The sequence below is a fragment of the Lissotriton vulgaris genome, chromosome 2_1, assembly GCF_964263255.1.
Source record: "Lissotriton vulgaris chromosome 2_1, aLisVul1.2, whole genome shotgun sequence".
NCBI lineage: Eukaryota > Metazoa > Chordata > Amphibia > Caudata > Salamandridae > Lissotriton > Lissotriton vulgaris.
In genome coordinates, this window is record NC_141687.1 from 371,941,561 (window position 1) to 371,968,199 (window position 26,639).

The window sequence follows — 26,639 nt, forward strand, 5'->3', positions numbered from 1 at the left end:
TCATTCACAGGCATACCTTCATACACACTGAGCAACTCTTCACTTAAGAGCTAAGCAGCCATTCAATCATGCCCCTCACAGGCCCCTTCATTGCCGTCATCATCCACAACAGTTACGCCCAAACACATTGCTCCCACGCCTCACCTGTTTCCCCTTTAATCCTTCTCAACACTCTTCCGTTACCCATTAACTAATACCATGGGTCTCTTACGCCACTCACAATACTCACCTGTTCCGCTCCCGTCGCTCACACCCCCTCAAGTTGAAGTTCCGTCAATTACACCAGTCACGGTGGGTGAGTAACAGTAACTCAACCTTACATGTTGACCTTCTCTCACTATCCTCACATGTTGTCCTTCCGTCACGTCACTCTCTACACTTGAATGTAGCTCTTACATCACTCAGTACCCTCACATGTTTACTTTCATCACTACACCACCAGTGGCCCATAATTCAGACACCTCAGAGGTCACATTTCTTTGACTCTTACCTTACAGCTGACCCTTATTCACACACACACACCACCAGCCTTCAATCGTAACCACCAAAGGTCCCCATGGCTTCTCAAACATACATCCCTACCAAACCAGACTGCAATCCCAATTCAGTAACACCCTAGCACACCCCAAATCGCTCACCATTGATACGTAGGGGCTTCTCACAAACTCACAGAACACACTCATGCCTCACTACGCACCCAACTACCCAGTAGCCTGTAACTTCTCCCAGCACACCGTTTAATCGCTCAAAATACAAGCACACCTCGAAGCCCTTCACTTCCACGCACTAACACCACAAAAGACCTTCACTTTTCCTATCATCCTTACAACACATCCTCTAAACAATTACAAACCCTACACCCGCTGACTAACCCCCGTATGGCAGTGTCCCCTGGATCCCACGCTGGTAGTTCACCACCCAGATGTAATCCCAGGAACAGGGGCAAGCACACATCAGAACCCACAAACCAGCCCTCAAGACATCGCTCTCCTCACAGCCCTGGGGGCCTCACTCTTTCCCACGCGTTAGGGAATCCTAAGGGGGTGTGCATATCCAGTCTCCATCCCCATGGTGCCCCAGGCAGACAAGCCCCTTCAGGCCTCCGCCCACAGACACTTCGCATACAGCAGCAGCGCTCTAATAACCCGTAAACATTCCAGTGTTCCCCTCCTTTACCTTCCGGCTTGTTTTCGGCAGCCATTTCCCCTCCGCGCGCCACATCCTCCTCCTCGCGACCGGTACCCCCAAGGCGCGCGCAGGAGCCGCTACACAGCCGCGTGCAGGGCTAGCGTGGGCGTGGTTTCGGAAGAGAAGGAGTCAACACCTTACCATCCCCACCAACACGTGTTACAGTTGGCCAGACCGTCTCTGAGACGGACGTCAAGAGAGACCAATCACACTACAATAGAGGAGGCTCTTTCGGCTTTAGTGACGTCATAGAGTTGTCAGAGGGTGAGTATTACCTCCTCAAGCAAGTCTTATTGGTTGGTGGAATTTATTTCTCTCTCCTCCCGCCTCCTCTGAAGAGGGTGGTCAAACGTGTGGTTCGCGCCCACTGACGCATGGATTCCCCGCCCTGCTAACCCCAAACAAATATTCTGAGTGGATGAGGTCTGGGAAGTAACTGTCAAACTGTAGTCCAATCAGAGAGAGAATCATAAGAAGGAGGTAGCAATGCGAGGCACACATTGGACAACGCGGATATTATTTCTTACGAACCATCAGCCAATGTTTGAAGGCTGTTGGTTTTTACTACGCTTGAGGTGGGTGGCTGGTAGCTGTTAATGGCGTCCCGCGTGATAGGAGCGTGCGTTGGTCTTCTCTTCAGCCAGGGCTTCTCGTTCATCGATCTCTGGGAGAGGGTAACTGTAGTTTTGACAGGAGCGAAGTCTGCTATCATATGCATACTTCGTGCATGAAAGACTGTAGTGAGCGTTCAGACAGCTTATATAATGGGTGTAAACCTCATAGTTCCTAAGTCCCACTCAAAACGCGTGCTGATTTTGTAAATAGCAACCTATGTCTTCACATATAAACGGGTTTTTCCTATTATCGACAGCCCGTTGGCTGCATGTCTTTTTTTTTATTTCTATAACACATACATCAACCCCTCACCCTCACTCACACTCACCCTCACCCTCACTCACCCTCACTCTCACCCTCACTCACCCTCACTCTCACCCTCACTCACCCTCACTCTCACTCACCCTCAACCCCTCACCCTCACTCACCCTCAACCCCTCACTCACCCTCACCCACCCTCACCCTCACTCACCCTCAACCCCTCACCCTCACACAGTGCAATAGGTCTCGGAGCATTTGAGTTAGAGCTTTTAGAAATGTTTATGGCTTTTTTTTTTAAATTCTTTAGCATTGGCTACAGGAAACAAAAATGCTAAAGATTTACAAAAAAAACCATAAACAATTCTAAAAGCACTAACTCTAATGCTGCGAGACCTATTGCATTTCCAATGCTTGTTCTGCTTATTTCTGTGGAGACAGGGTTTCTTCATGGACTCCGAATTGGAAAACTCAAGTATCTTTGCTCTCTGGCCTTCCTCTTCTGCCTCCTTAATCTCTTCAGCTCTGAAGTTCTTTGAACAAAAACAACTAGCAAACATCCGCACCCAACACTAGATGGCACCCACACATGCTCCAAGAACATTAGGAGTAGCGCCTATATGGCTCTGGTCAATTGCTTCCGGGGCAGAGCAAGGCTTTAACCAAGTCTGAAGGCTCCATCTGGTGGCATGCAGCAGAAATTGTGTTAAAGAATCCATCATCCAGTCTGCAGCCTAGTAGTTTTCTAAAACTGGGGAATCTGCAGTTGGAAGAATCCATCAGAATGGCATGCTTCAGAGACAAATTCATTTAAATATGGGGCACAAGACTCTTACTCTATCTGGAATTATGTTGGGCTTATGTGGGAATAGAAAGAGTAGTTTCTTTTCTGTAACTCCAGTCCTGTAGTAGGGGTATCTCTGTTATAGTCATAATCTAGTGAATAGTCCTGCTCATGTGCGTGGACCCCGGAGCAATCAAAAATAATCTCTTAAAGTGTCGAAAAAAAAGCAGAACTGCACAGACACTTAAGAGAGAATTTAAAGACATATAATGCAGCCTATAAACAGGCTACACTGTCCAGTACTTCAACTAGAAATTCCACCAAAAATCCACAAACAGCAAAGCCTGTCCAGATTTCCTTTGCCCTAGCAGCAAAAGCCCTCGGAAATGATAGAGAGGAAGACATGGACAGACAAGCCCCATAGGCTGCCATTATGTGGCTCAAAACAGGGTACTGTGCCTTTAAGAGAACTTTCCAGAACTTCACAGTATCCCAGAATGCACTGCAGGTCCCTTTTACTTTCAGTTCTTTTTGAAGGCGTAACACGCCACACTTGTAGCATTCCTTACATGAATATCTCTCCACCGGGGAGGAGGGCGGGCGCTTATGACTATAACAGAGATACCCCTACTACAGAACTGGAGTTACAGGACAGAAACTACTCCTTCTGTAGTAGGGGATCTCTGTGTATAGTCATAATCTAGTGAATAGAATGGCAGGCCGATCCCCACACCAAAGCGGCGGTGGAGAAAGAAATCAACACCACTATTGTGCGAACAAATTCCGCAGCGAAGCCTGTCCAACCTGAGCATCTGCTCTGGCATCAGTGTCCAGACAGTAATGCTTAGCAAAGGTATGAACCGACTTCCACGTGGCGGCCTTGCATATTTCTGCAATCGGCACATTACGGAGCAAGGCTGTCGTGGCAGCTTTGCCCCTGGTGGAATGAGCCTTAGGCTCACCTCCTAAGGTCTTATTAGCTTTCTGGTAACACAGATGTATGCAGGACACAATCCACCTAGACATGGACTGCTTAGAGGCTGCAAGACCCGTCCTGACAGATCCATAATTGATGAACAATTGGTCTGACCTACGAATATCTTTGGTCTTATCCAGATAAAATTTCAGCACCCTCCTAACATCCAGGGAATGCAAGGATCTTTCCGCTGGAGACGAAGGATTCTGAAAAAACGTAGGCAAAGTTATAGTCTGGTTGACATGAAAATCAGAAATAACCTTGGGAAGAAATTTAGGGTGAGTACGCATAACAACCTTAGCAGCATGAAATACAGTATAAGGTTCTTGGCAACACAACGCCTGAATTTCACTCACCCTGGGGGCCGATGAAATGGCCAAGAGGAACGCCGCCCTGCAACGAAGCCTTATGAATGGGTTCAAAAGGCTCCTTCATCAATCTGGATAGCACCACATTCAATTCCCATGAAGGCGAAGGAAGCCTGACAGGAGGGAACACTTTCTTCAAGCCTTCCAAAAAGTCTTTGATCACAGGGTTCTGGAAGAAGGAAATCTGTGAAGGGCTTTTCCTGTAGGCAGTCAATGCAGCGAGATGAACCTTAATGGAATGAACATTAAGGCCAGACCGCGCCAAATGTAGAAGGTAAGGAAGGATGACATCTTCCTTGCACGTCGTTGGGTCAAAGTTCTTGGACGCACACCAGTTACAAAACCACTTCCACTTGTAAGCATAAGAGGTCCGAGTGGAAGGTTGCTTAGACTCCTTCAGTATGTCCATGCAATCTTCGGCAGATTCAAATGCCCATATTGCACTATCTCAGGAGCCATGCCACCAAACTCAAAGACGAGAGGTTGGGGTGCAACATCTGCCCCCCGAACTTCGAGAGAAGTTCCGGCCTGCACGGCACCCATATGTGAGGAAGGAGAGACCGGTGAAGCAGGTCCGTGAACCACCACTGCCTGGGCCATTCCGGGGCAATCAGGATCATCCGTGCCCTGGACTGAGACAGCTTGATGAGCACCGCTGGAATTAGGGGAATGGGTGGAAAAGCGTACACTAAGCTGTTCGACCAGTTGATCCAGAGAGCATTCCCCAGCGTCCCTTCCTGGTAGTACCTGGAGGCGAAGTCTCTGCATTTGCTGTTTTCGGCGGTGGCGAACAGATCTACGTCTGGAGTCCCCCACCTTTCGAAGACTTCTCCTAGTACCTCGTCGTTTATGACCCATTCGTGGTTTTCCTGAAACAGTCTGCTCAGTGCGTCTGCCTGAACATTCTGCACACCTGGTAGATGGGTAGCCATTATCGTCAATCCTCTGGCCAGAAGCCAGTGCCAGATAGTCTGCGCCTCCCGAGACAGGGTGCGCGATCTCGAGCCCCCTTGCTTGTTGAGGTAATACATTGTGGTCGTATTGTCCGTCTGTACAAGCAGAGAGGCGGTCTGGAAGGACAGATGAAAAGCCTTCAGTGCCAAGTGAACAGCTCTGAGTTCCAGGAAATTGATGTGATACGTGGACTCCATCGGAGACCACGTGCCTTGAATCTGTAAGTCTCGCGAATGCGCTCCCCAGCCGTGGAGAGAAGCATCCGTCACGATAGTCTGAGTGGGAATGTCCTTGTGGAAGGGAACCCCTCTGAGGAGATTCTCCGCTGAACACCACCACTTCAGGGACTGACGAGCATGCAGAGACAGTCGTATCTTGTCGTCCCAAGATCCTCTCCTCTGGTCCCATTGGTCCTCCAAGCACTCCTGCAGAGGTCTCATGTGTAGTTGTGCATGAGGAGTGAGGAAGATACAAGAGGCCATCGACCCCAGTAGAGAAGACACCGTTCTCACTGTTGTAGATGGAGCGGTCATAAGAGCTTGAGCCTTCCGAAGGATCGATCTCCGTCGCTCTTCCGAAAGAGACACGCTTGCTGACAGCATATTGATGGTGGCTCCCAAGTACTGAATGCACTGGACCGCGATCGGGACAGACTTGGACATGTTGATGTGCAACCCCAACTTGTTCAAGAGAACGCACGTCTTCTGGAAGTGTGCTTGAGCTTCCGAGAAGGAGGAGGCCTTGATCAACCAATCGTCCAGGTACGGGTAGACAAACTCCTTGTTCTTCCTGAGGTGTGCCGCTTCCACTGCCATGCACTTCGAGAATGTTCTGGGCGCAGACTTCAGCCCGAATGGCAGCACTGTGTACTGGTAATGATTGGTGCCGACTTGAAATCGCAGACACTTCCTGTGTTTGCACGCGATGGGCACGTGGATGTACGCATCCTGTAGGTCTATGGCACAAAGCCAGTCCCCCTGTTGCAACTGAGGAAAAATCCGATGCAACGATAGCATGCAAAACTTTTCTCTGCGAATCCATTTGTTTGCCTGCCGCAAGTCCAGAATGGGCCTGAACTCGTTCTTGTCCTTCTTGCGAACCAGGAAGAACCGGGAGTACAGACCTCTTCCTCTTTGAGACAGAGGTACGTTTTCTATCGCCCTTTTCCTTAACAGGATATCGGCCTCCGCATGGAGCTTGCGCAGTTGATACTGCGAGCTGACCGGAGGGATCGCTGGAGGAGGGCTGATGAACCGAAGACTGTATCCATTGCAAACAATATTCAGCACCCACTTGTCCCGAGTAATTTTTCTTCACTCTGCCAGAAAAAATTGAACGCTTCCCCCCACCGGAGCGGGTAACGGATGAAGGGGAAGTAACCGCTCAGGGTCGAGACCCGGCTGGGCCCTTGTTCGCGGTAGAGGACTGCTGTCCCCCTCTACTCTTCTGTCGTTTCTGGAAGGGTCTCCGGAACTGCTGCTGTTGTTGCTGCTGCTGTCCCGAAGACTGCCCCCGTCCTCTTCCTTGTGCGCCGTAGCGCCTTTGGAACAGCCTGTATGATTTCTTCTCTTTGGGCTTCTCCAAGCCCACAGCCGTAAGGGTTTCCACCTCCGCCTTCATGCGGGCCATCTCATCATCTGCGTGTTTTCCGAACAAAGTATCCCCGGAAAAAGGCAGGTTGGCCACCCGCTGCTGGGCCTCCGGCTTGAGTGACGTGAGCCGGAGCCAGGCATGTCGTCGCTGATTGATTCCATGGCAGTAACCATGGGCAGCCAACAAGGAGACATCCGCAGCCGCGCTGATGACCTGATTGGACACCAGCATCCCTTCCTTGAGGATCTCTTAGAAGTCCTCCCTCTTGTCTCTTGGTAGCAGTTCCACGAACTGTTGCAGGGAGTCCCACAGCGCCCGGTCATAACGTCCCAGCAGAGCTGTATCGCTGGACGCCTTCATGGCTGTGGATGCGGTCCCACACGCCTTCCTCCCAGCTGAGTCGATCCATCGACTCTCTTTATCTGGCGGCACGGTGGAGGACGGGGAGGTAGAGTGTAGCTTCCTGGCCGCCGTCACTATCACTGAATCCGGTACCGGATCAACTCTCAGAAAGGCAGGGTCCGAATCCAGGGCCCTGTACTTCTTTAGGAGTCGGGAGGGAGCGGCCTTCACCACCGCCGGTGTGAGGAACAGCTCCTCTGCGGGTTCCTTCAATCTAGGTACTAGTGGAAGCAAAGGGCGAGACAGATGCCTTTTGTGAAGCGTCTCGAATATCACTGACGTCAAAGGTGTAGGAGCCGTCACAGCGATACCCAACTTCGCAGCCCCCCTCAGGAGGACCTCCTGGAAAGTGGCAATGTCATCCACTGGAGAGACCCTGGTCTCTGGGGAGTCCGATAAGGTCGGGGAGTAGGAATGGGTCCTGGAAGAGTCCGTGCCTGACCTGGACCCCAGCCTCCTATGGCGACGCCTTGATCTGGTGGAGGATCTATGACGACTCCTTGATCTTCCTCTCTGTCCGGAGCGTGAACGTGACCTCCTCGGCCGAGGGCGATCAACCGGATCCACCGGAGCGGGTGACTTGGGCTTGGACGGGGCCTTCGGTTTAGGCGTACCCTTGGGAGGCGTAGGAAGAATAGGCAACGAAGAAGACCTCGGTGGAATTGGAGGCGGCCTCACTGGTAACCCTGGTCCAGGTTGCGGTGGAGGCAACGGAGGAGGAGTAGGAGCCCTCGGGGGGGAGGCCCCTCGGCAATGGAGGAGGGGGGAGTCATCTTCCCTGACGGGGTATACACCTCAGAGTACACCGAGCCCGGCGAACCTCCATCCTTACCCGCCTGGGACGTTGGCGAACTTCCCACGGCGTCAGGCCTCCTTCCTCCTCTTTGTCGTCGAGGAACGGTGACCAGACGGCGCGCGCCGGCCTCCTGACGTCGAGCGCCTCTTCTTTGGCGACGAACGCTTTCGCCTCGACTGTCGATCTTCTACGCCTCGAAGGCGATCGTCGGCGCCTTGACGGCGATCGTCGGCGCCTCGGCGGCGACCGTCTGCGCCTCGACTGCGATCTTCCATGCCTCGAAGGGCGATCTTCCATGCCTCGACGGCGATCTTCCATGCCTCGACGGCGATCTTCCATGCCTCAACGGCGATCTTCCATGCCTCGACGGCGATCTTCCATGCCTCGACGGCGATCTTCCATGCCTCAACGGCGATCTTCCATGCCTCGACGGCGATCTTCCATGCCTCGACGGCGATGTGTGCCTCGACGGCGACCTGGGCCTTGACGTCGACCCGTGCTTCGACGGCGACTTGTGCCTCGACGGCGACCTGTGCCTCGACAGCGACCTTGACGACGAGAACTCCCTCGACGCCGAACGCCTCCTCGACGGCGAACGGCGGTGTCGACTCGCCGGCGAGCGCCGACGCCTGGCCTGTCGACGTCGAAAGCTCGATGCCGACGACGAAGAGACAGGCACCGGGGACTTCGATGGTTTAGTAACATCCCTCGACGCCGAGCGTCGACGTCGTTTGGTCTCCGACAATGGGGAGCAGACCGTAGTCATTCCTCTCGACGCCATAGTGGGCGCAACAGACCCAGGCGGAGAATGGTGACGTTTGCTGGCCTTCCTGCCCCTGGGGAGCCCCCCCAGAGGCCTCAGCATTGGCAGAAGAAGCCCCTCCAGACCCACCTTGTGCCTTCAATCTTCTTTCCTCGAGGCCCTGAAGTCTGATCTTCCTCCTGTCCTTCAGGGTCCTGCCAGAGAAGCCTTGACATATCACACACTCCTCTGGGATATGTGAAGAGGGAAGGCAGAGGATACACACCTCATGGGGATCCGATTTGGCCTTCTTCCTGGAGCACTCCGGGCATTTATGGAATAAAGCAGGCATATTCGACAAAAAACAGAGTGCAAGAACCAAGGAGAAAGGCACCAAAGTACAATAAAGCACTTAACTTGAGAAAAGTAGTGAAAAAATCACCAAAAACACTTAAAAAGGGAGAGCTCAATGCTCCAGGGTCCTGCTTGCAGGAGCCCGGAAAAAAAACTGAAAGTAAAAGGGACCTGCAGTGCATTCTGGGATACTGTGAAGTTCTGGAAAGTTCTCTTAAAGGCACAGTACCCTGTTTTGAGCCACATAATGGCAGCCTATGGGGCTTGTCTGTCCATGTCTTCCTCTCTATCATTTCAGAGGGTTTTTGCTGCTAGGGCAAAGGAAATCTGGACAGGCTTTGCGGTTTGTGGATTTTTGGTGGAATTTCTAGTTGAATTACTGGACAGTGTAGCCTGTTTATAGGCTGCATTATATGTCTTTAAATTCTCTCTTAAGTGTCTGTGCAGTTCTGCTTTTTTTTCCAACACTTTAAGAGATTATTTTTGATTGCTCCGGGGTCCACGCACATGGGCGGGACTATTCACTAGATGATGACTATACACAGAGATCCCCTACTACAGAAACAACGATACACAAATAGGGAAGCAGACAGATATGATATCTTAATAGAAGGGAAAGGCAGCACCAGAGGAGGGCTGCAAGTTAAAATCTCTGTTAATGGGGGTAAAGTGTGAAGAATTGGGGAAGGAGGGCATAGAGGTTCCTTACCACATATGTCCGCTGGAGGCCTGCAGGGAGACATGACTGCTGTACTGAAAAGCTGGCTGCTCCTTGGAGAGAACCGGCTCCTGAGAAGAGAAATACCAGTAATCTGTTAATCTTTTAAATGTTCGCACTAGAAATCTGAACTTCTGCATGTTTTGCATGATTTAAATTTGCTCTATCGTCTATGAAGAAATGCAGTAAATAGCACAGAATACACAGAGGACCCCAGGGGTGGACCAAACCATATTCTAAGAAAGTGGTATAAGAACAACGACTCGGATCAAGACGGACCCAAGGAACCAACCAACGTGAGTGACTAGGAACCCCAGGGAGAGCGTGTGCAGTGTGGAAACTCGACTGCGTGCTCCGTTCCCTACAAGTCTACCTGTAAGTCGCAGTTGGATTTTTTAAGATGAAGCACCCTTGCCAGAGGGACTCTGAAGACAGAAGGTTGGAGAGCCACCCCACCCTTGGATACCCTAGTATCAATGTTACCAACACCAGGGAAGCCGGGTGCATACGCGTGAAGTGGTGTCGGAAACCACTGTCCAACCCAATGGAGGACTTCAGGAAAGTGCCGCTGCTGAAGGAGGGGAAAGTGTCAGGTGAAATCCGAAGGTGGATTCTAGATGAGAGATATCTGCAAGCAGAGGGGACAGAGTCTATGTCACTCAGGAGGGCCCAGAAGACTTGGAAGACAAATGCCCTCCGATGTTGGGTATTGCAGTAGAGTTGGTGATCACCCCGACTCTGCCGCTTTGAGGACCAGGCGACTGAGGAAGACCAGGACCCGTGCATGAGCTGGCCCACGAAGGATGTCGAGTGCCGAGGGGTCGGTGACCGGCGGGTGCACCAAGAAGCCTTGGCAAATGCAACCAACGCAGAAGTTGAAGAAGGAACAATGTCAGGACCAGCGAGGTCCAGGGGATTTACCACAAGCAGGGGAGTCATGGCAGGCCCCGAGCAATCAGGGGAGCTCAAAAGAAACAAAGGTGACCTTCAATAGGACCCACAGGCCGGAGGCACTGGAGTTGCAAGATGACCTCTAGCAGCTCACCAAAAGATGCAGGTCACAGTGCACACAATGCAATGTGAACAAAGACTTTGGTCACTTGAGGTGCTTGAGGTTGTGCCTACTTGGAGCCCAAAGATCTTGGTGGAAGGAAGCCAACAAGCATTTGCTATGGCAAGTGGACCCGGTGCACAGAGGTTCGGTTATTGCACCCCCCCCCCCCCACAAGGGATATTTGCCACAAACTTGGTAAGAGTGCAGGGCAGGCATCGAGAGCTGTGGAAAACCACCACCTGTGTTACAGAACTTTACGTAGTCCGGAGGAGCTCAGGATCAGCAGACCGGTCGACTTGTTGCGGTGCGTGCAAATGCAAAAAAGTGACTCCTTCACTTCAAAGGAGATGCCTTCAGGTGTCTTTGATGCCCACAGGTCTTGGAAGGTTCATGTACGGTGCACAAGTACAGACGATGCAGCAGAATGAAAGGGAGACTAAATTGAGTCCAAACGAAGTCCAGAGTGCCCAGACAGTAGAAGAAGAAGTGGTGTCTGATCTGAATCTTGTTCTACGACTAATCTAGGGATCCACCCACAGGTAAGCCCTTGAGTACGCTAAGGATAGGGTTGGGACGAATCAGGAGACCCTCCCAGAGGAGGGTCGGGACAGGAAGGAGGTTACTACCATGTCCTTTGTCCAGTTTCACACCAGAGCGGGAGCCAATTGCTCCCAGGACTGGTTTGAACTGGACTATCTGCAGGGACACCAAATGTGCCCCTCATGCAGACTTAGTGACGCTGGCAAGCGCACCCACCTTGTCCCAATACACTAAATCCTGTCTGGGAGGTGGTGACACCTCACTGTGGCAGGAGGCCTATTGTTCTGCCTTCCCCTGCTCGAGCTTGGCCCAGCAGCAGGATGGCAGAAAAGTATCTCTGGTCAGCAGCAACCATTTTGTGCTGTCCGGGTCTAGAAGGCTGGCACAGGGAACACCGAGAGCCTACAGGAGGGCTCTTCCAGTGCTTGCAATCATACCTCCCACACTGATACCAAACGTGACAGAATTTGTTGCAGTCAGTTTCGAGATGGTCATCGTATTCTTACGGCTGCTTCACTGACAACCCGGGCGAATGGACTCAGTAGGCTGTAGGCGTGTCCTGCTCATGCAGGGGCACCCTTCTCACTTAGAACGAAGCACCCTGCCTTCAGAATTGCAAAAGCCTGCTAGAGGGGTGACTTATAGGTTTTAAATGCAGTGACCCTAGATATAGTAAACCTATATAATTAGTAAGTGGTGCTAGCACCAGCTTACACAGGCTGCAATGGCAGGCCTGTAGTCCAATTTTTAATGGTCTCTCATGGGTGGCATAATACATGCTTCAGCCCATGTGAAACCTCTGGGGTACCTTAGCCCTGGGTACCTTAGTACCATAAAAAGGGACTTATAAGGGTACCCCAGTATCCAATCTGGGATACACCCAAGTACTTACCACAACAATTTAAGGGAGAAAGCGGAGAGACTGGGGTCCTGATTAGCAGGATCTCAGTCAGACCAGTAAAAAACAGCTTAGCACCAGGCAAAAAGTGGGGGTAACCATGCAGAAGGATACTACCTTCCTGCACCACTACATTCTAATCCATAGGCAAAGCTTGTGCTTCACAAAATTCAGCAGGCCTCTAGAAGACTTTGTATCTGCCTTGGCTGCAGATGGGACTTTTGACATTATTGGGGAACCCCAATATGTAAAGGAAGTAAATGGTTTTTAAGTGTTGCCAAGACACATTGATGGTATTTTCATTCACCGTTACCAGCCGAATGTCCGGATGCAGATATAGACATATCAGACCATGGGGCAGATGAGCTGCAACCACTGTCAGACACTCCGTAAACCCCCCTCGGGCTGATGTAACCCAAAAGGGTAGACCTCTGAACTGGAGATACCAGAAACCTCAGGCATTAACAAACAGCGGTGGATGCATAAGCACTTGGAAGTATGCATCCTTGAAGTCAAAGGTAATTGTCTTGCTGTAACAGAGGAATAATCACAAGAGGTGCGCTTACTTTGAAATGCGTGGTTATATATTAGTTTTGTATGCATAAGTCCAGAACTTATTCTGAGTACACTCAGAGTACTTGTTATGCTGTTGATCATTCACTTTCACGATAATACACACACTTCTTTCAGCAGGAGATGTAGCTTGTTTGTATGGTTTTTGTGCATGGTTTGACGCAAAGGTGTGGAGTGCTAAAAAATGTCCGAGCAATGGTGGAAATAAACCCCTGATCTAAGTTTATGTTTCCAATGATCCAGGGGATTCACCACAAGTATAAGGTGACTGATGGGTAGATATGAGAGGTGTCGCAAGTGGGTTTTTCCGTGGAGACCTGATCTGATCAAGACTAGCTGTTTGATACCCGTGATCATTTTGGCACTTAAAGTCATTGCATAAGTAGTTTGGTAACAGGACTAAGATGATGATCCAGGGCATGCTACCTAAAAGACAGAAAACCTATACAACCAAATTGGTAGGTGTCCTATTCAGAGTGCGAATCTTCAAAAGAATAAATGATGGACTTTCTTGAAGGAGACATTTTTGCCAAATTTTAGCTCCCGTGTGTACTGTATTCTGCCCAGTCTGCTTAGGAAGGGTAGGCAATTATGTTCTTTTGTCATAGAGCTGTTACTATGGCTGTCATGCACTTATTTATTCATTTATTTGTTCCATTTGTTCGGTGCACAAATCATCCCTGTGGGAATCTCTAGGCACCTTTGCAGTGGGGGGTCAAGCTGTACATGGAGAGCTTGCAGAGTGAATAACCATGTTTTCAGAAGTTTTTATTAAAGGTGGAAAAGACAGAGTATGTCCGAATAGATAGGGGTAGCTGATTCCAATAATGAGAAGGAGCGGCTCCCGAATCTGGTCATTCGGATGCGTTTGGGACATCGAAATAATACATCACTAGATCTAAGCTAACCCGCCGGGATGGATGGCTGCAACTTGTGCCTAAGTTAGAGTAGACCCTTTCCGTGCAGGGTTTTCCAAACCAAGCAGTGAAGTTGAAAAAGGGCATGCTTTTTTATCAGGAGCCAGTGAAGGGAGCGGAGAGAAGGCTCCGAAGGGGAGTTGGGAAGTGGGGTTGGGGGAGGGGAAAGCGGGGTCAAGATTCAGGACTAATTGAGCAGCAGAGTTCTGCACCATCTGAAACCTTGCTAGGAGGCTTTCGTTGATACCCACCAGAAGGGAACTGCCATAGTCTTGGCGACTCATTATCAGTGCCTGTACCAAAGTTTTCCTGGCATGTAGAAGGGTCCATTGGAAGACCTTTTAAGTAATCGCATGAGGCCAAAACAGGTTTCAGTGACCGTCTTGACATGCTCACTCATAGCGAGATTGTCATCAATGAGCACTACTAGGTTCTTAGCATATTTATTGGGAATCGGTGGAGGTCCCAGCTCCGATGGCCACCAGTCGGCTGACCAGGCTGTGCGTGCTTTCCCAAACAGGAGAATCTCTGTTTTAGACATGTTCAGCTGTAGACAGTTGTTGGACATCCATGTGGCGACTATCAGTCGGCATTTCTTAAATTTAGCTTTGGTCAGTGTTCGGTCACGGTCCATGGTGAAGACCAGTTGTGTCTCATCGATATACGAGATGGTTTCAAATCCACATGATCTTTTAAGTCTTTCCGGAGGGCCACACATACATTGAATTGAGTGGGGCTCAGAATTGAGCCCTGAAACACCCCCTTATTGAGGGTTTTGGATGCCGATCTAAGCTCGCCCAGCTGGACCGAGTTTGCATGTTCTGACACGAAATCCTTCAGCCATTCAAGAGCTTTACTTCAACTAGTATTGGCACTACTGTGAGACCAAATGAAGAATGTCAAACTAGTATTGGGAAGTTCCTATGCAGACACTGGAAAATATCCTATATTTGTTGGATGTCAAAATGTGGAAATAAGAATCCTGTAAATCTATAGACAGCATTTAGTGCCACTGACGAAGGTGAAAGAAATCTGATGAAGAGCTAACATTCTGAACTTCTTTGTACCAGCTTTTTGTCATATTTCATATCAAGGATGGGACAATATTTAGTCATCATCTTTTTTCTCATCAAGCAATAACAGTAAAGTACAATCTGTACCTCCAGAGCCAGATAATTTAGACGTAGAGGCCTTGACAACCTTGCAGTATTGAGGGGGTAGGGGCGGAAGGCTGTAGAAAAATAACATTACATTTTTGTGCCCATACTTAACAACATCAAGCAACAAACTGCAGTTTGTTACCCTCTTCAACCGGAGGAAATGATCAGATATGACACCTCTCCCCTAAATTGGTGTTAGACGAAAGAGTCAAAGTAATGGAGACACTCTTTAAGGCTGGAGATTTACCTGCTTCTCAGACAGGTGTTGTGAGATATTGCCCCTTTAGTTTTGCTGTTTTTGAAAAGATTGTACCTGCACAGGCTGTTGTTCTCGGCACTCCAGGTGCTGTTGTCTCTACCAAAAAGGTGTATGAGAGTTTCGCTGTCCTCAACCATATCTCTTGAAGATTCGATCTTCAAGCGTTGAATCTGTTCACCTACATGGGTACCAAATAAAGAAGAGCCAGAAAAAGGGCAAGTCTAGAATTTTCCTTTGTCCTTGAAGGCTCAGTGAAGTGGCATATGCCACGTGCCTACATTGGGTAAGTACTTCGTTCCACTGATAGTCTGGTCTGAAGTTATAATTATTGCGTTGAAATATCAAGGAAGAATATTTAACTGCCTGCTCTGCTGATTAGGTGTCCTACGGGTCGCCTGAAAAAACATAGGGCCTTAGCCGTCCAGCAGATCGCTGGCAGGACAGCAGGGAGAAGTTACAAACCACAGTTATCTTGGGACACAGAATGGAAGAGCAGCTGGGCACTACAAAGAATAAGGCTAGGACCCTGATGCTTACAGTAACATGGGCTCCGGCATGATGCTTGCCTTTGTTGGAGGCTTCCCCTTTTACTGCAAGAGAGTGGAGGGAGTTCCGTGGCCCAGATCTAGTTTGAGTAGTTCTCGCCTTAGGAGGAAAGGTGTGTATTTTATTACCATATAATAACCTTGGAGTAGGGGTACTGGGCTTCACATCACAAATCTGCAGTCCTGCCATTTTCAACCTTTATTTTATGTTTAAATTTGTTTATTGTGCTGCAAGTCCAGTTCAAAATATACTTTACTCACTGGGTTGGCGTCAACATTCGGCCTACCCAGCGCTTATACAGCTTTTAGTATTAAGTCAGGTTATTGACAGTAAAGAACAGACATAAGCAGTTAGTTGCATTTTTCGGGACCATAACAGTTGTACCAAGTGCGGAAAAAAACTCGTGAAGACAGCTGGCGGCAGTGTAAAATGCGTACAATATCATTACGAGCCAGTTGTTATGCAGGCCAGGTCCACTTAAGGCTTTGTAGGGGTGTCCATTAAAGAAACAACAATTTATTATTTATTTATTTATTTATTTATTCAGAGTTTTATATAGCGCGAACAAGATCTTTACAGATATCAGAGCGCTTCACAGGAATAAGGGTGGGGATAGCATGAAGGTGACGCAACATAACATTGGGTGCAATATAAAATTCAGTAGCATGATCGGATGGCAGTCATGTTCTAATAAAAGATCAATAAACAATCAAATAAGCGATAATATAAGACGATACTGAGTCTTTCATACAACTACGATAAAAGTCAGGCGAACTAATGCTAAAGGGATTGCTTATGCCAGTAACTAAAAGTTACGGGGAGCAAAGGGGACGGGCATCGAGATTCAGTAGGCTAACGTGTATAGTCTAATAGATATTTAGTGAGTAGTATAAAAGGATCGACTATCCAACATGGGATAATGGCAAACAAAACGAATAAACAAGTCTAGATCCTGATTAATATGACATTATTTGACATTAGACAAACATGTAATCAGTAATACCCAAGCGGTGCGAAGTCTCTGAGCAACAAACATTAAAGTTCAGGTGAACTTAGCCATAAGGATGGCTTTCACCTCTTTCTTAAAGACGGCCGTGGAGGAGATAAGCCTGGTTTCAGGAGGGAGTGCGTTCCAGATCCTCGGTGCCATTCCTGAGAAGGAGCGTTTGTATGTTTTTTCCTTCCGGAATCTGCAAGGTTTCAAGAGTAGATTTTTTGTACTTCTATTGGATCTCGAACCTCCTGATATAGTCAGCTTTTGAGTGAGGTAGTTAGGTGCCTTGTGGTGAACGGCCGCGTGTGTCATCACAGCAATTTTCAGTTGTATTCTGGCTTCAAAGGGCAGCCATTTCAGAGATTTCAGGTCAGGGGTAATATGAGAGTGTTTTCTTGAGCCCGTAATGAGTCTCGCAGCAGCGTTCAAGGAGGCTCTTAGGGGTGCAGTTGTTGCTAGAGGGAGACCACTGAGGGTCACAATTCCATAGTCTATGCGGGGGATGACGAGGGCTTGTACTACATTTTGGAAGTCTTTGGCTGGGAGGAAGGGTTTCAGCTTCCTCAATGAGTTGATATGGAAATTGGCTCCTTTCGTTGCTTTGCTAATGTGCTGTTGCATGTTGAGCTTTGCGTCAAGAGTGACACCTAAGGATGTCGCGGACTCCACGATGGTGGGCCGGACATTGAATGCTGTTAGGTGGTTGAGCCAAAGTTGGGTGGTGGTAGATTTCGCAGGGGGTGCTATCAAAAGGAACTCAGTTTTCAGAGCATTTAGTTTGAGGTGATTGTCGGCCAACCACGATTGGGTCTTTATAAGAGTGTGGTTCAGGAGTTTGATATCTTCCGGGGATTGTACCTTTAGGTATAGTTGAGTGTCATCGGCATACATATGAAAGCATACATTGGATGCTTGGAGCAGGGTGGCAAGTGGCTCCATGATGAGGTTGAACAGTGTGGGTGAAAGGGAGGATCCTTGTGGAACGCCTAAGTCTACTGGCACAGGCGAGGACAACACATTGTTGATCTTGAACTTCTGAGACCGGTTATGTAGGAAGGAAGTGAACCACTTGAGAACAGTCCCGGATAAACCCATTCTAGTGTTTAGCAGCTCAAGGAGGTTTTCGTGTTTGACCGTGTCGAAAGCTGAAGAAAGGTCGAGAAGGATGAGGAGGCATGAATCATTGCGATCAAGCATTTGGAGGGCGTCATCGATTATGTGAGTCATGGCCGTTTCCGTGCTGTGCTTCGCTCGGAAGCCTGATTGATGAGGGTTGAGGAGATCAAACTTGTCAATGTGTTTTGTTAGTTGAAGTTGCACACATTTTTCCAACAGTTTGGCCAAGGTGGGGATGTTTGTGATGGGACGGTAATTGTTTAAGTCAGACGGGTCGGCTGTAGGTTTCTTGAGTATGGGCGTGACTTGCCCCACTTTGAGTGAGTCAGGGATGAGACCCTGTTGAAGGGAGCTGTTAATGATTTTAGTCCAGAGTGGGAGGAGCATGGTGGTGAAGTCTTTTACCGCGTTAGCAGGCAGGGGGTCTGTGAGGTGATTAGAGGGCTTTAAGGTACCGAGCAGTCTGCGTATTGCATCTTCAGAGTAGAAGTCGAATGAAGTCCACGATGCGCTGTTTTTTGGCTGAATGTTAGACATTCTGATGTGAACAGGGTGTTGGCTTACGTCGTTGAGGAGATCCTTTCTTATCTTGTCGGTCTTTAGCTTGAAGAAGGCGGAAAAGTCTTCACTGTGTGGGATATCGCTTGTTGGGTTGTTTGATTGCAAGGGTTGCGGCTTTGTTTGACTTTTGACTAGTTCGAACAATTTTCTTGGTCGGTTTTTCGCTTGGTCAAGCTGGAGGCGAAAGAAGTCAGATTTCGCACGCTTGATTTTCCTAAAATAGGCATTTCTCTTGTTCTTAAGCTTTTTGCGGTGTAGTGATGAGGGGTCAGCTCTCCAAGTGCGCTCTGCCGATCGCATAGCACGCCTGTCTTCGTTGAGTCTGCCGTCATACCAAGGGTTCGAACTCTTGGTGGAGACTCTCTTTAGTTGCAGTGGGGCCGCTTCGTTGATTATAGAGGTCATAGAGTCGAGGTAGAGGTCGGTCAGTGATTGAACATCAGAGACGTCAGCAGGGGGAAGGAGGAGCCTGTAGGTGTGGGGAGGTAGGGCATTAGGGTTGAGATTCTTCATGTCCCTTTTCCAGATCTTGCATTTGGTGGGTTGAGCCGGGGAGGGTTTGACTTTTTCATTGATAAAGAAGGTGATGATGTGGTGATCTGACCAATCACAGGGTTGGATTGACCCCAGTTGGGTAGCGTCCTCTTTGGCGATGATGAGATCGAGTATCGAACCTTTATCATGTGTTGGGCTGTTGCATATTTGGGTGAGGTCAAGCGCATTAAGGAAAGATTTGAGACTATTCACCACTGTGTCTTTCTGATCATTCCAGTGGAGATTAAAGTCACCCAGGTAGATTTGAGTGATTTGCCGACCGGCGTTGGAAGTAATAGTGTCCATGAGTTGTTGAGAGAAGATGAGGTTCTCCCTCGGCGGGTGATAGATGAGGTGTAGAGCACATACTGGTTTGCCCTCACTGGAGATATCGAGGCAACAGAGTTCACAGGAAGTGAGGGAGGGGGAGGTGACTCTGGTGACAGATAGATTGTTCCTGAAAATGCATGCGATTCCCCCACCCGTCTTGCCGGTCCTGTCTAGTCTGATGATGTGGTAATTGGGGGGAACTAGTATGTCCATAATGGGCGTGGAGGCTTCAGTTAGCCATGTTTCCGTCAATATGGCTAGGTCAAGATCCATTGATGTGACGAGTTCTGCAATGTCGGAGGAGTGTCTCTGGGCCGATCTACAGTTGAGAAGGATGCATTTGAGTCTGGGGGTGAGAAGGGAGGTCGAGTGTTCTAGTGATAGGGGGACTCTTCTGAGATTGTTTGGGACAGAACTTCTGCTGCTTAGTGTTGGGAGCCTAAGGGGATTTGAGAGAATAGTGGGTATGGGGAGGTGAGTGGGGGTTATGTGTTTTACCGGTCCTGGGCCAAAGGAGCGGAGGAGGGTGCATAAGTCGTGGTCCGACAGGGAGTTAAGGGCACGCCGGGGACGGTGGGTGTTGTTGCGGGCGGGGATAGAGGGCCAGTGTGGAGAGAGTTGAGTGCGAGGGACTGTGGGGAGAGTGCGTCGTTTGTTGGGTAGGGTGGTGGTCGTTGTGGGTCGATGTTGTCTGGGAGGCGTGTGAAGAAACTCTTTGATGGTGCGGAGCTCTTCTTTGAGTTGTAGGAGGGTGGATAGAATCAGGTCGAGAGGTGTCTTGGTGTTAGTGTTCGTGATGTGGGCCATGGGCGGGGCATTGAGAGGGGAGTTAGAGGGCGAATTTGGGGCAGTAGTGGAGGGCTCTGCTGTTACAGTGGGTGGGGTGGTATTCGGTGGGTGCGATGATTTGTAGGTGAGGGGTGTGGGTGAGGTAGGGGGAGGGTGGGAAGTAGTGGTGGGGGCGTCGGTGTGGGGTGGTGCTGGTGAGTTGAGGGATGAGTGAGGGTCGAAGATAATGGGGGTGGTAAGAAGGAACTGGGGACTGAGTAATGGGAGGGAGAGGAGGGGGGATGTTCTTGTAAGGGAGGACGCAAGTTCTGGGGTGGTAGTTGGGAGTGTGGGTGAGTGGGGGGTGAGAATGGGGGGGGTGGTGCCGGTGAGTTGAGGGATGAGTGAAGGTCGAGGATAGTGGGGGTGGTAAGAGGGAAGCGGGGACTGAGTAATAGGGGGGAGAAGAGGGGGGATGTTATTGTGTGGGAGGACGCCAATTCTGGGGTGCTAGCTGGGGGTGTGTGGGAGTGGTGGGTGAGAATGGTGGGGGGGGTTGAGAGGGAAGAAGATCTGCCGCGGGGGGGGGGGGGTGATATACTTCTGGTGGTGTTGGATTCAGCAAGATTCGAATGAGGTGTGAGATGGGGGGAAGGGTGGGTGGGGGTAAGTTGGATGTATGAGGGGGAATGATCTACGCCTGTGGATGAGGGGAGCGGGGGTGTAACGTCAGGTGTGATCCTAACTATAACACTGGGGGGTTGGGCGGGGTGTATGTCCTTCCGATGTTGCAGTGGGCAAGGCGGGTTATTTTGAGTATTGGTGTTGGGGGGAGTTGTGTAGCTTGATGTGTGCGGAATGGGGGTCCGCCGTTTGGCGATGTGTTCTAAGAAGGTAGGGAATAAGTTGTCTAGTCGGTCAAGGTTCCTATCAGTGGCTTGGAGTAGAATGGTCCCATTGTTGTAGATGGTGATTGTGGCTCTGCCTGGGAAGACTAGGGATGGTGTGATAGAAAGGGTTCGGCCATGAGCGGTTTTATTGGTGGTGTGAATAGAGAGAGTGGAGAGGAACGCTTTCCTCCATTGTGCTCTCCGTTTGGTGTAAAAGATGATATCGTTGTTTGTGTCTCCGTTGGTCAATGAAAAGTAGGTGTCCACACACGGTAATTCGGGGTGTGCCTTCAGGAAATTGTGTTTGTAGCGTTTGGCATTTTTTTTGGTGAGCTCTGGTGGGTATATGATTTTGTAGGTGTGCTTGCCCAAGCGTTCCATGGCGGAAGAGGCGTGGGTAGAAGAGGTGGGGAGCTTGTGTGGTTGCGGGGCGTTAAGCCTAAAAGGTAGAGTGTGTAGTGGTTATGGATATGGGTAGAGGCAGTAGGTATAAATGACTAGTCTAAGATGGCCCCTCCGGTGGTGAACTATTCAAAGATGGCCACCAGGGTGGCATATAGGGAGTCAGGAGCAGTCCTATCTCTGTTGTTGATGTGCCTTAGGGAGCTAGTTTCCCTTTCCGGGGCAGGTCGAGTTAGTCCATCCTCTGTGTTGTTAGGAGGGGAGGGGAGAGATTAGGTTTCCAACTGTTCAGGAGACGAGGAGGGAGCCTTATCTCTGTTAAGGTGACCTGTGGCCTCGTTGGTATGCAGCTTCACGGTCGTTTGGTGGGCAGTGGAGGCGATTTATGGCTCCGGTATGTGGTCCCCGCCATTTTAGGTAAAGGAGAGTGAGACCAGCAAGAGGGTCGCCATGCCGCGTGAATAGTTTGTAAGCAAACAGCTTTGTATCTTCAGGGCAAAGAGTGTAGCGCCGGCATGTTCAAGATAGAGATTAAATAACATGCTTGTAAATACCTTCAGGATAGTCAGGTTCCAATGAGGCTGTCCAAGTCAAGCTCACTATACCCAAGTGTAACTGAGGCAAATCCGCTATTCCAGAAGATTGGTTATAAAACACGATGAAATTTCGAGCGTTTCCAGGGGGGGGGGGCGGGGCTGATAACTCCTTTCCTCCTGGCGCTGTCACAGCGCGATCCTTCCAGGGTCCAACCAGCCGATCCGCCGCCACTTCTCCCTCACGCCCCGAGGCTCCCGGTTGCTCCGCTGTCACCTAGTCTGATCAGCTCTCAGCTGCATACAGCCAAGCGAGAGGGGGAGGCCAGATGCAGCTCCGACGCGAGCCACCTCGAACCAGCCCTCCAACTCAGGGGACAATCCACCGCGCACTCGGCAGCGCTCACCGGCCCACAGCGGCAGGTCTCTCGGGTGGTCGGAGACTCCCAGCCTCTCCGCTCAGCCTCGCCTCACGGAGCTCACCGGCATCAGCAGGCGGCAGGCAGAAACTCACGCTGTCCCCAGTGCCACATGGCCGATCCTGCTGACCCGGCAGACAGACAGTCTCGAGGCGCCCGCTCTGCGAGAGAGGTGTGCTCGGGCAGAGGAAGGCAGCGTTTCTCCCCTGAACCCTGGGCTGCACGATAGCAGCAGCAGCCCCAGCCGGCCGTCGGAAATTCAAAGGCGGTCACGTCGTACAGCTACGCCCGCATCCCCTCTTCCCCGCTGACCAGGGCTCCGCCACAAATCCGATGAAGATCGTAGGTGTCTCGTCGCCGGCAAATGCCCACAGTTCAGGTATGTGGAGAATCCAGTTCCAACTCACAATCCAGTTACTTGTTTTTTAATCCAGTTACTCTTCAAAAACCAGTTACTTGGTTTCACTCGATGGCGATGCGTGCTATCTGGGATAAATCATTACAGGGATCCCCAGCACTGGGAGCTCCGGTGTGAGGCTCCTACCAGGCGGCCATCTTGACAATTAACCCCTTTCCTGCTCATGACGAGCTCAGCTCAGCTCAGCTCGTCATGCAGTACAGTGCTCCTGTGCTAATGACGAGCTGAGCTCGTCATGAAACAATGTATTTCAAGGATCTGCAGCACAGCAGAGAAATCTCCCTAGCAGCGAAGAGGTTAAACACTTTACCGCAAACCCCTCCACCCCCGGAACTACCCACCCACCACCCCTGTTCCAGGTCCAAATGCCGTCCACTTGGGCTCTTTCATCTAGCTAGATGACTCCGTTACATCGCTTTGCGATTGTCGCAGCAGGCGCAGATATCTAGGACAGGTCACTTCCCTAAATTCCCTGGCTAAGAGCGTCAAGAAGGGTTGCCACAATTCTGGGTATTTGTCCCCCCCCTTTCGCAATGAGAGACAGCTTCTCCATTCCCAGGACATTCCAAAGACGGTGCAACCGGCCCTGAAAGGTTGGAATGTGTGCGGTGCGCCAATAAGTGAGAACATTCTGCAGCGCGGAGCCCAGGGCTATGGCTATCAGTCTACCTCGATGGGAGCGTAGTGGATAGGTAATGGGATTAGGTGAACCCAGCAGCACATAAGCAGGGAATCTCGGAAGTGTTGTGTCAAAGTGTGAGTCCACCTCATCTAATACTGGTTTCCAAGAACCCTGTAAGTGAGTACAGTCCCACAATAGGTGCACCAGTGTACCTCTTTCTCCACAGCCATGCCAACATAGTGCGTCGCGCGTGCGATCCATCGCATTGAGCTTCTCTGGGGTGTAGTACCAATATGTAGCGATTTTAGTGAGGGTGTCTGTCAAGCCCATGTGATGGGCGGAGTGACGGGCCCTGTAACAGATGCCTTCCCATTCTTTATTACTGAGTGTGCGTCCCAGGTCCCTTTCCCACCTCGCTCTCCCTGAAAAGTGGACATGAGTGGATCTACCTAACAGCATGCGGTATATATCCGATATTAGTTTTCGATCAGACTTCCTCGAGATCAGCCAATACTCGTACTCACTGAGTCTGCGGTTTGCTTCGCCCCCAATACTTGCATGGAGTGCCCAGTGGCGCACCTGAAAATAGCGGAGGCGCTCCTCCTCGGGCAAGTCATATTCTCGTCGGAAGGCGTCAAAGGGAATAGCCCCTTCTGCTGCATACATGTGCGAGAGCACCCTACATCCCGCCGGACCCCATCGTGCAAATGCCACTGCATCCATACCAGGGCCAAAGTCTGGATTGTTCAGTAAGGGTGTCAGTGGAGATGGGAAGGATGTCATCTCGTGTGCAACACCCACGAGGTCCCACACCTCCAGAGGCGTCCTCGTGATAAACGAAGCGTAGAGGTTAGGGGGTCGATGTTGCCGCCGCAGGAAAGGAACCTCCTGTAGCGTGCGGCCCGCTACTGCCTGGTCTTGAAAGAGCCAGTGCTTCTCGGACTCCCATTTGCTCCATTCCACCAATGTTTGCAGTTGGGCCGCTTGGTAGTACAACAACAAATCCGGTAGGACCAGTCCCCCTTCTCGGAAGGCAACATAGCCAAGCGAAGCTTCATCCGTGGCCGGTGCCCGTTCCAGATAAATTGTGCTAGTTCGGATTGGGTCTGACGGATCCATCCCTCTGGGGGTCTCATAGGGATGGCTCGGAACACGTAAAGGACCTGTGGTAGGATCGTCATTTTGATAGCCGCCACCCTGCCAAGCCAAGATAGCGGAAGGTGTCTCCATCTACCCAGTTCTGACCGGATCGTCTGCCGTAGTCGTGTATAACTGAGGCGGACCGTGTCCTGTAGGGTGGCCGCCAGTTGAACACCTAAATAGGGGATAGCTTCCGAGGCCCACGGAAAGGGAAAGAGCCCCTGCAGGCGCGCCCTTGTGGGCGTCTCCAGGGAGAGGTCGAGTGCCATTGACTTGCTCAGATTGACTTTAAAGCCTGCCACCTCAGCGAATGCGTCTAGAATGGCCACACAGGCTGGTTGCGACTCTCTGGGCGAGGATAGCGACAGCAGAACATCGTCCGCATATAAGCTTATGGTATGTTCGAATGCTTCCATTTTGATTCCATGGACCTCGGGAGCGAGTCTCACGGCCTGTGCTAGGGGCTCCATATAGAGGGCAAAAAGCAAGGGCGACAACGGGCATCACTGTCTCGTGCCCCGCTCTATAGGGAAGCGGGGCGAGGAGCACCCATTTACACGGACCGTCGCTGATGGCCTCGAGTAGCAATTCAGGATCCAGGTGCGGAATCGGTCTCCCAGTCCGGCCCTCACCAAGACCTGCTCCAAATACGGCCAGTGGACTCGATCGAACGCCTTTTCCGCGTCAATTGCGAGCATCATATATTCCCCTTCCGTACGCGTGGCTTTCTCGATTAGGTGCAGCGCCCTCTTTGTGTTATCTATGGTTTGCCGCTCCGAGATGAATCCGGCTTGGTCCGGAACAATTAGTCTCGGCATAAGCGGGGCTAGTCTCGCCGCAAGAATGCTTGTATATAATTTCAGATCAATGTTAAGCAGCGAGATGGGTCGATATGCTTCGCACCTCGAGTGGTCCTTCCCTGGTTTGGGGATCACGGAGATGGTGGCGTCTAGTAGATTCTCAGAGATTGCGCCCGGCTCCGAAAGGGAGTTAAAGAGAGTGGTAAGCAGCGGCACTACCTGTGCGCAAAATGTTTTATAAAAAATGGCCATGAAGCAGTCAGGCCCCGGGGCCTTTCCTAGCTTGAGCCTGGAAATGGCTGAGATAACCTCCTCGGTCTGATGTTGCACTCCAGGGCCGCAGCCTGGTCCGGTGTGAGAACCGGGAGTTGGGAAGAATCCAGGAAGGCTTCGCCCGCTGCATGGTCTAGTGTTGACCCCGCATATAGGGAAGTATAGAAGTCGCCGAAAACGGCCGCGATCTCACCATCCTCTGTCGCTAGGCTCCCTCCCGGTGTTCTGATTTCTTTCAACGTGTGACGCTGCCGCTTCTCTCTGAGCGCTTGTCCCAATAAACGTCTGCACCTGTCCCCCCCGTGTAGTACATGTGACGCACCCTCAGAGCTGCGAATTCCGCCCTATCTTGGTCTAGCGCGCTCAACTGTTTCCTAACCACTGTTAGTTGCCTCCAGATCCTGGGGGCGCACGTCCTTTGGTGCATGCCTTCCAGCTCCTTAACCTTTTGTATCAGCTCGTCCCTTTTCTCCTCCCGCGCTCTGTTCTCAGCCGCAGACAAAGCTATAAACTCTCCTCTAAGCACTGCCTTCAACGTCGCCCAGTGTGTCGCCGGGGAGGTGTCAGAGGTGTTGTTATGGAGCAAATAATCTTTTATCGCGCTTACAATTTTTTCGGGCACTTCTTTGCGGTGTAATAGCGTGTCCCTGAGTCGCCAGCAACGAGAGGGTCGCTGCACCGGGGGGATCAGAAAGAGATGCAACCCCTATATCCACAGTGGATGTCAGTGCCTGGAGAGAGGTAGAAGCCAAAAAGTAATCCAATCTGGCGTATGTGCGGTGCGCGCTTGAGAAATATGAGTATGCTCTAGTGCCTGGGTGGAAGCTGCGACAGAGGTCTACCATACCCAGTTCACCAAGTCTCGTCAGCCCCCCCTCGGATAAGGTCCCAGCCTGTGTAGTGCGCTGCGTCAACCTTTATTTTGAAATAACATGCGAAGAACTGTTGTAAAAAAAAGCTGGCTTTATTGAATGAACGTTCTGGGGATTGTGTTATAAAAGATAACCAATCACTGGTTAGTGGCCAATGCAATCGAAGGTCCTCAGAGAGGGAAAAGGTAAAAAAGAGTATCTTGAAGCTAGCGGACGAGTTGGCACTAGCACATGAGTTAGAATGAGTGACTGTGCTCGACTCCCACTACTAC

The 26,639-nt window shown here is 50.5% G+C and overlaps 1 protein-coding gene across 1 annotated transcript in view; it reads right to left on the minus strand.

The window, feature by feature from the left end:
• POLDIP2 (DNA polymerase delta interacting protein 2) overlaps positions 1 to 26,639 on the minus strand; it is a 318,221-nt gene that overhangs the window by 89,491 nt on the left and 202,091 nt on the right. The window contains exon 10 of the mRNA XM_086955186.1: positions 9,740 to 9,819. Within this exon, the coding sequence (XP_086811312.1) occupies positions 9,740 to 9,819 (80 nt within the window). The remainder of the gene's footprint in view (positions 1 to 9,739; positions 9,820 to 26,639) is intronic.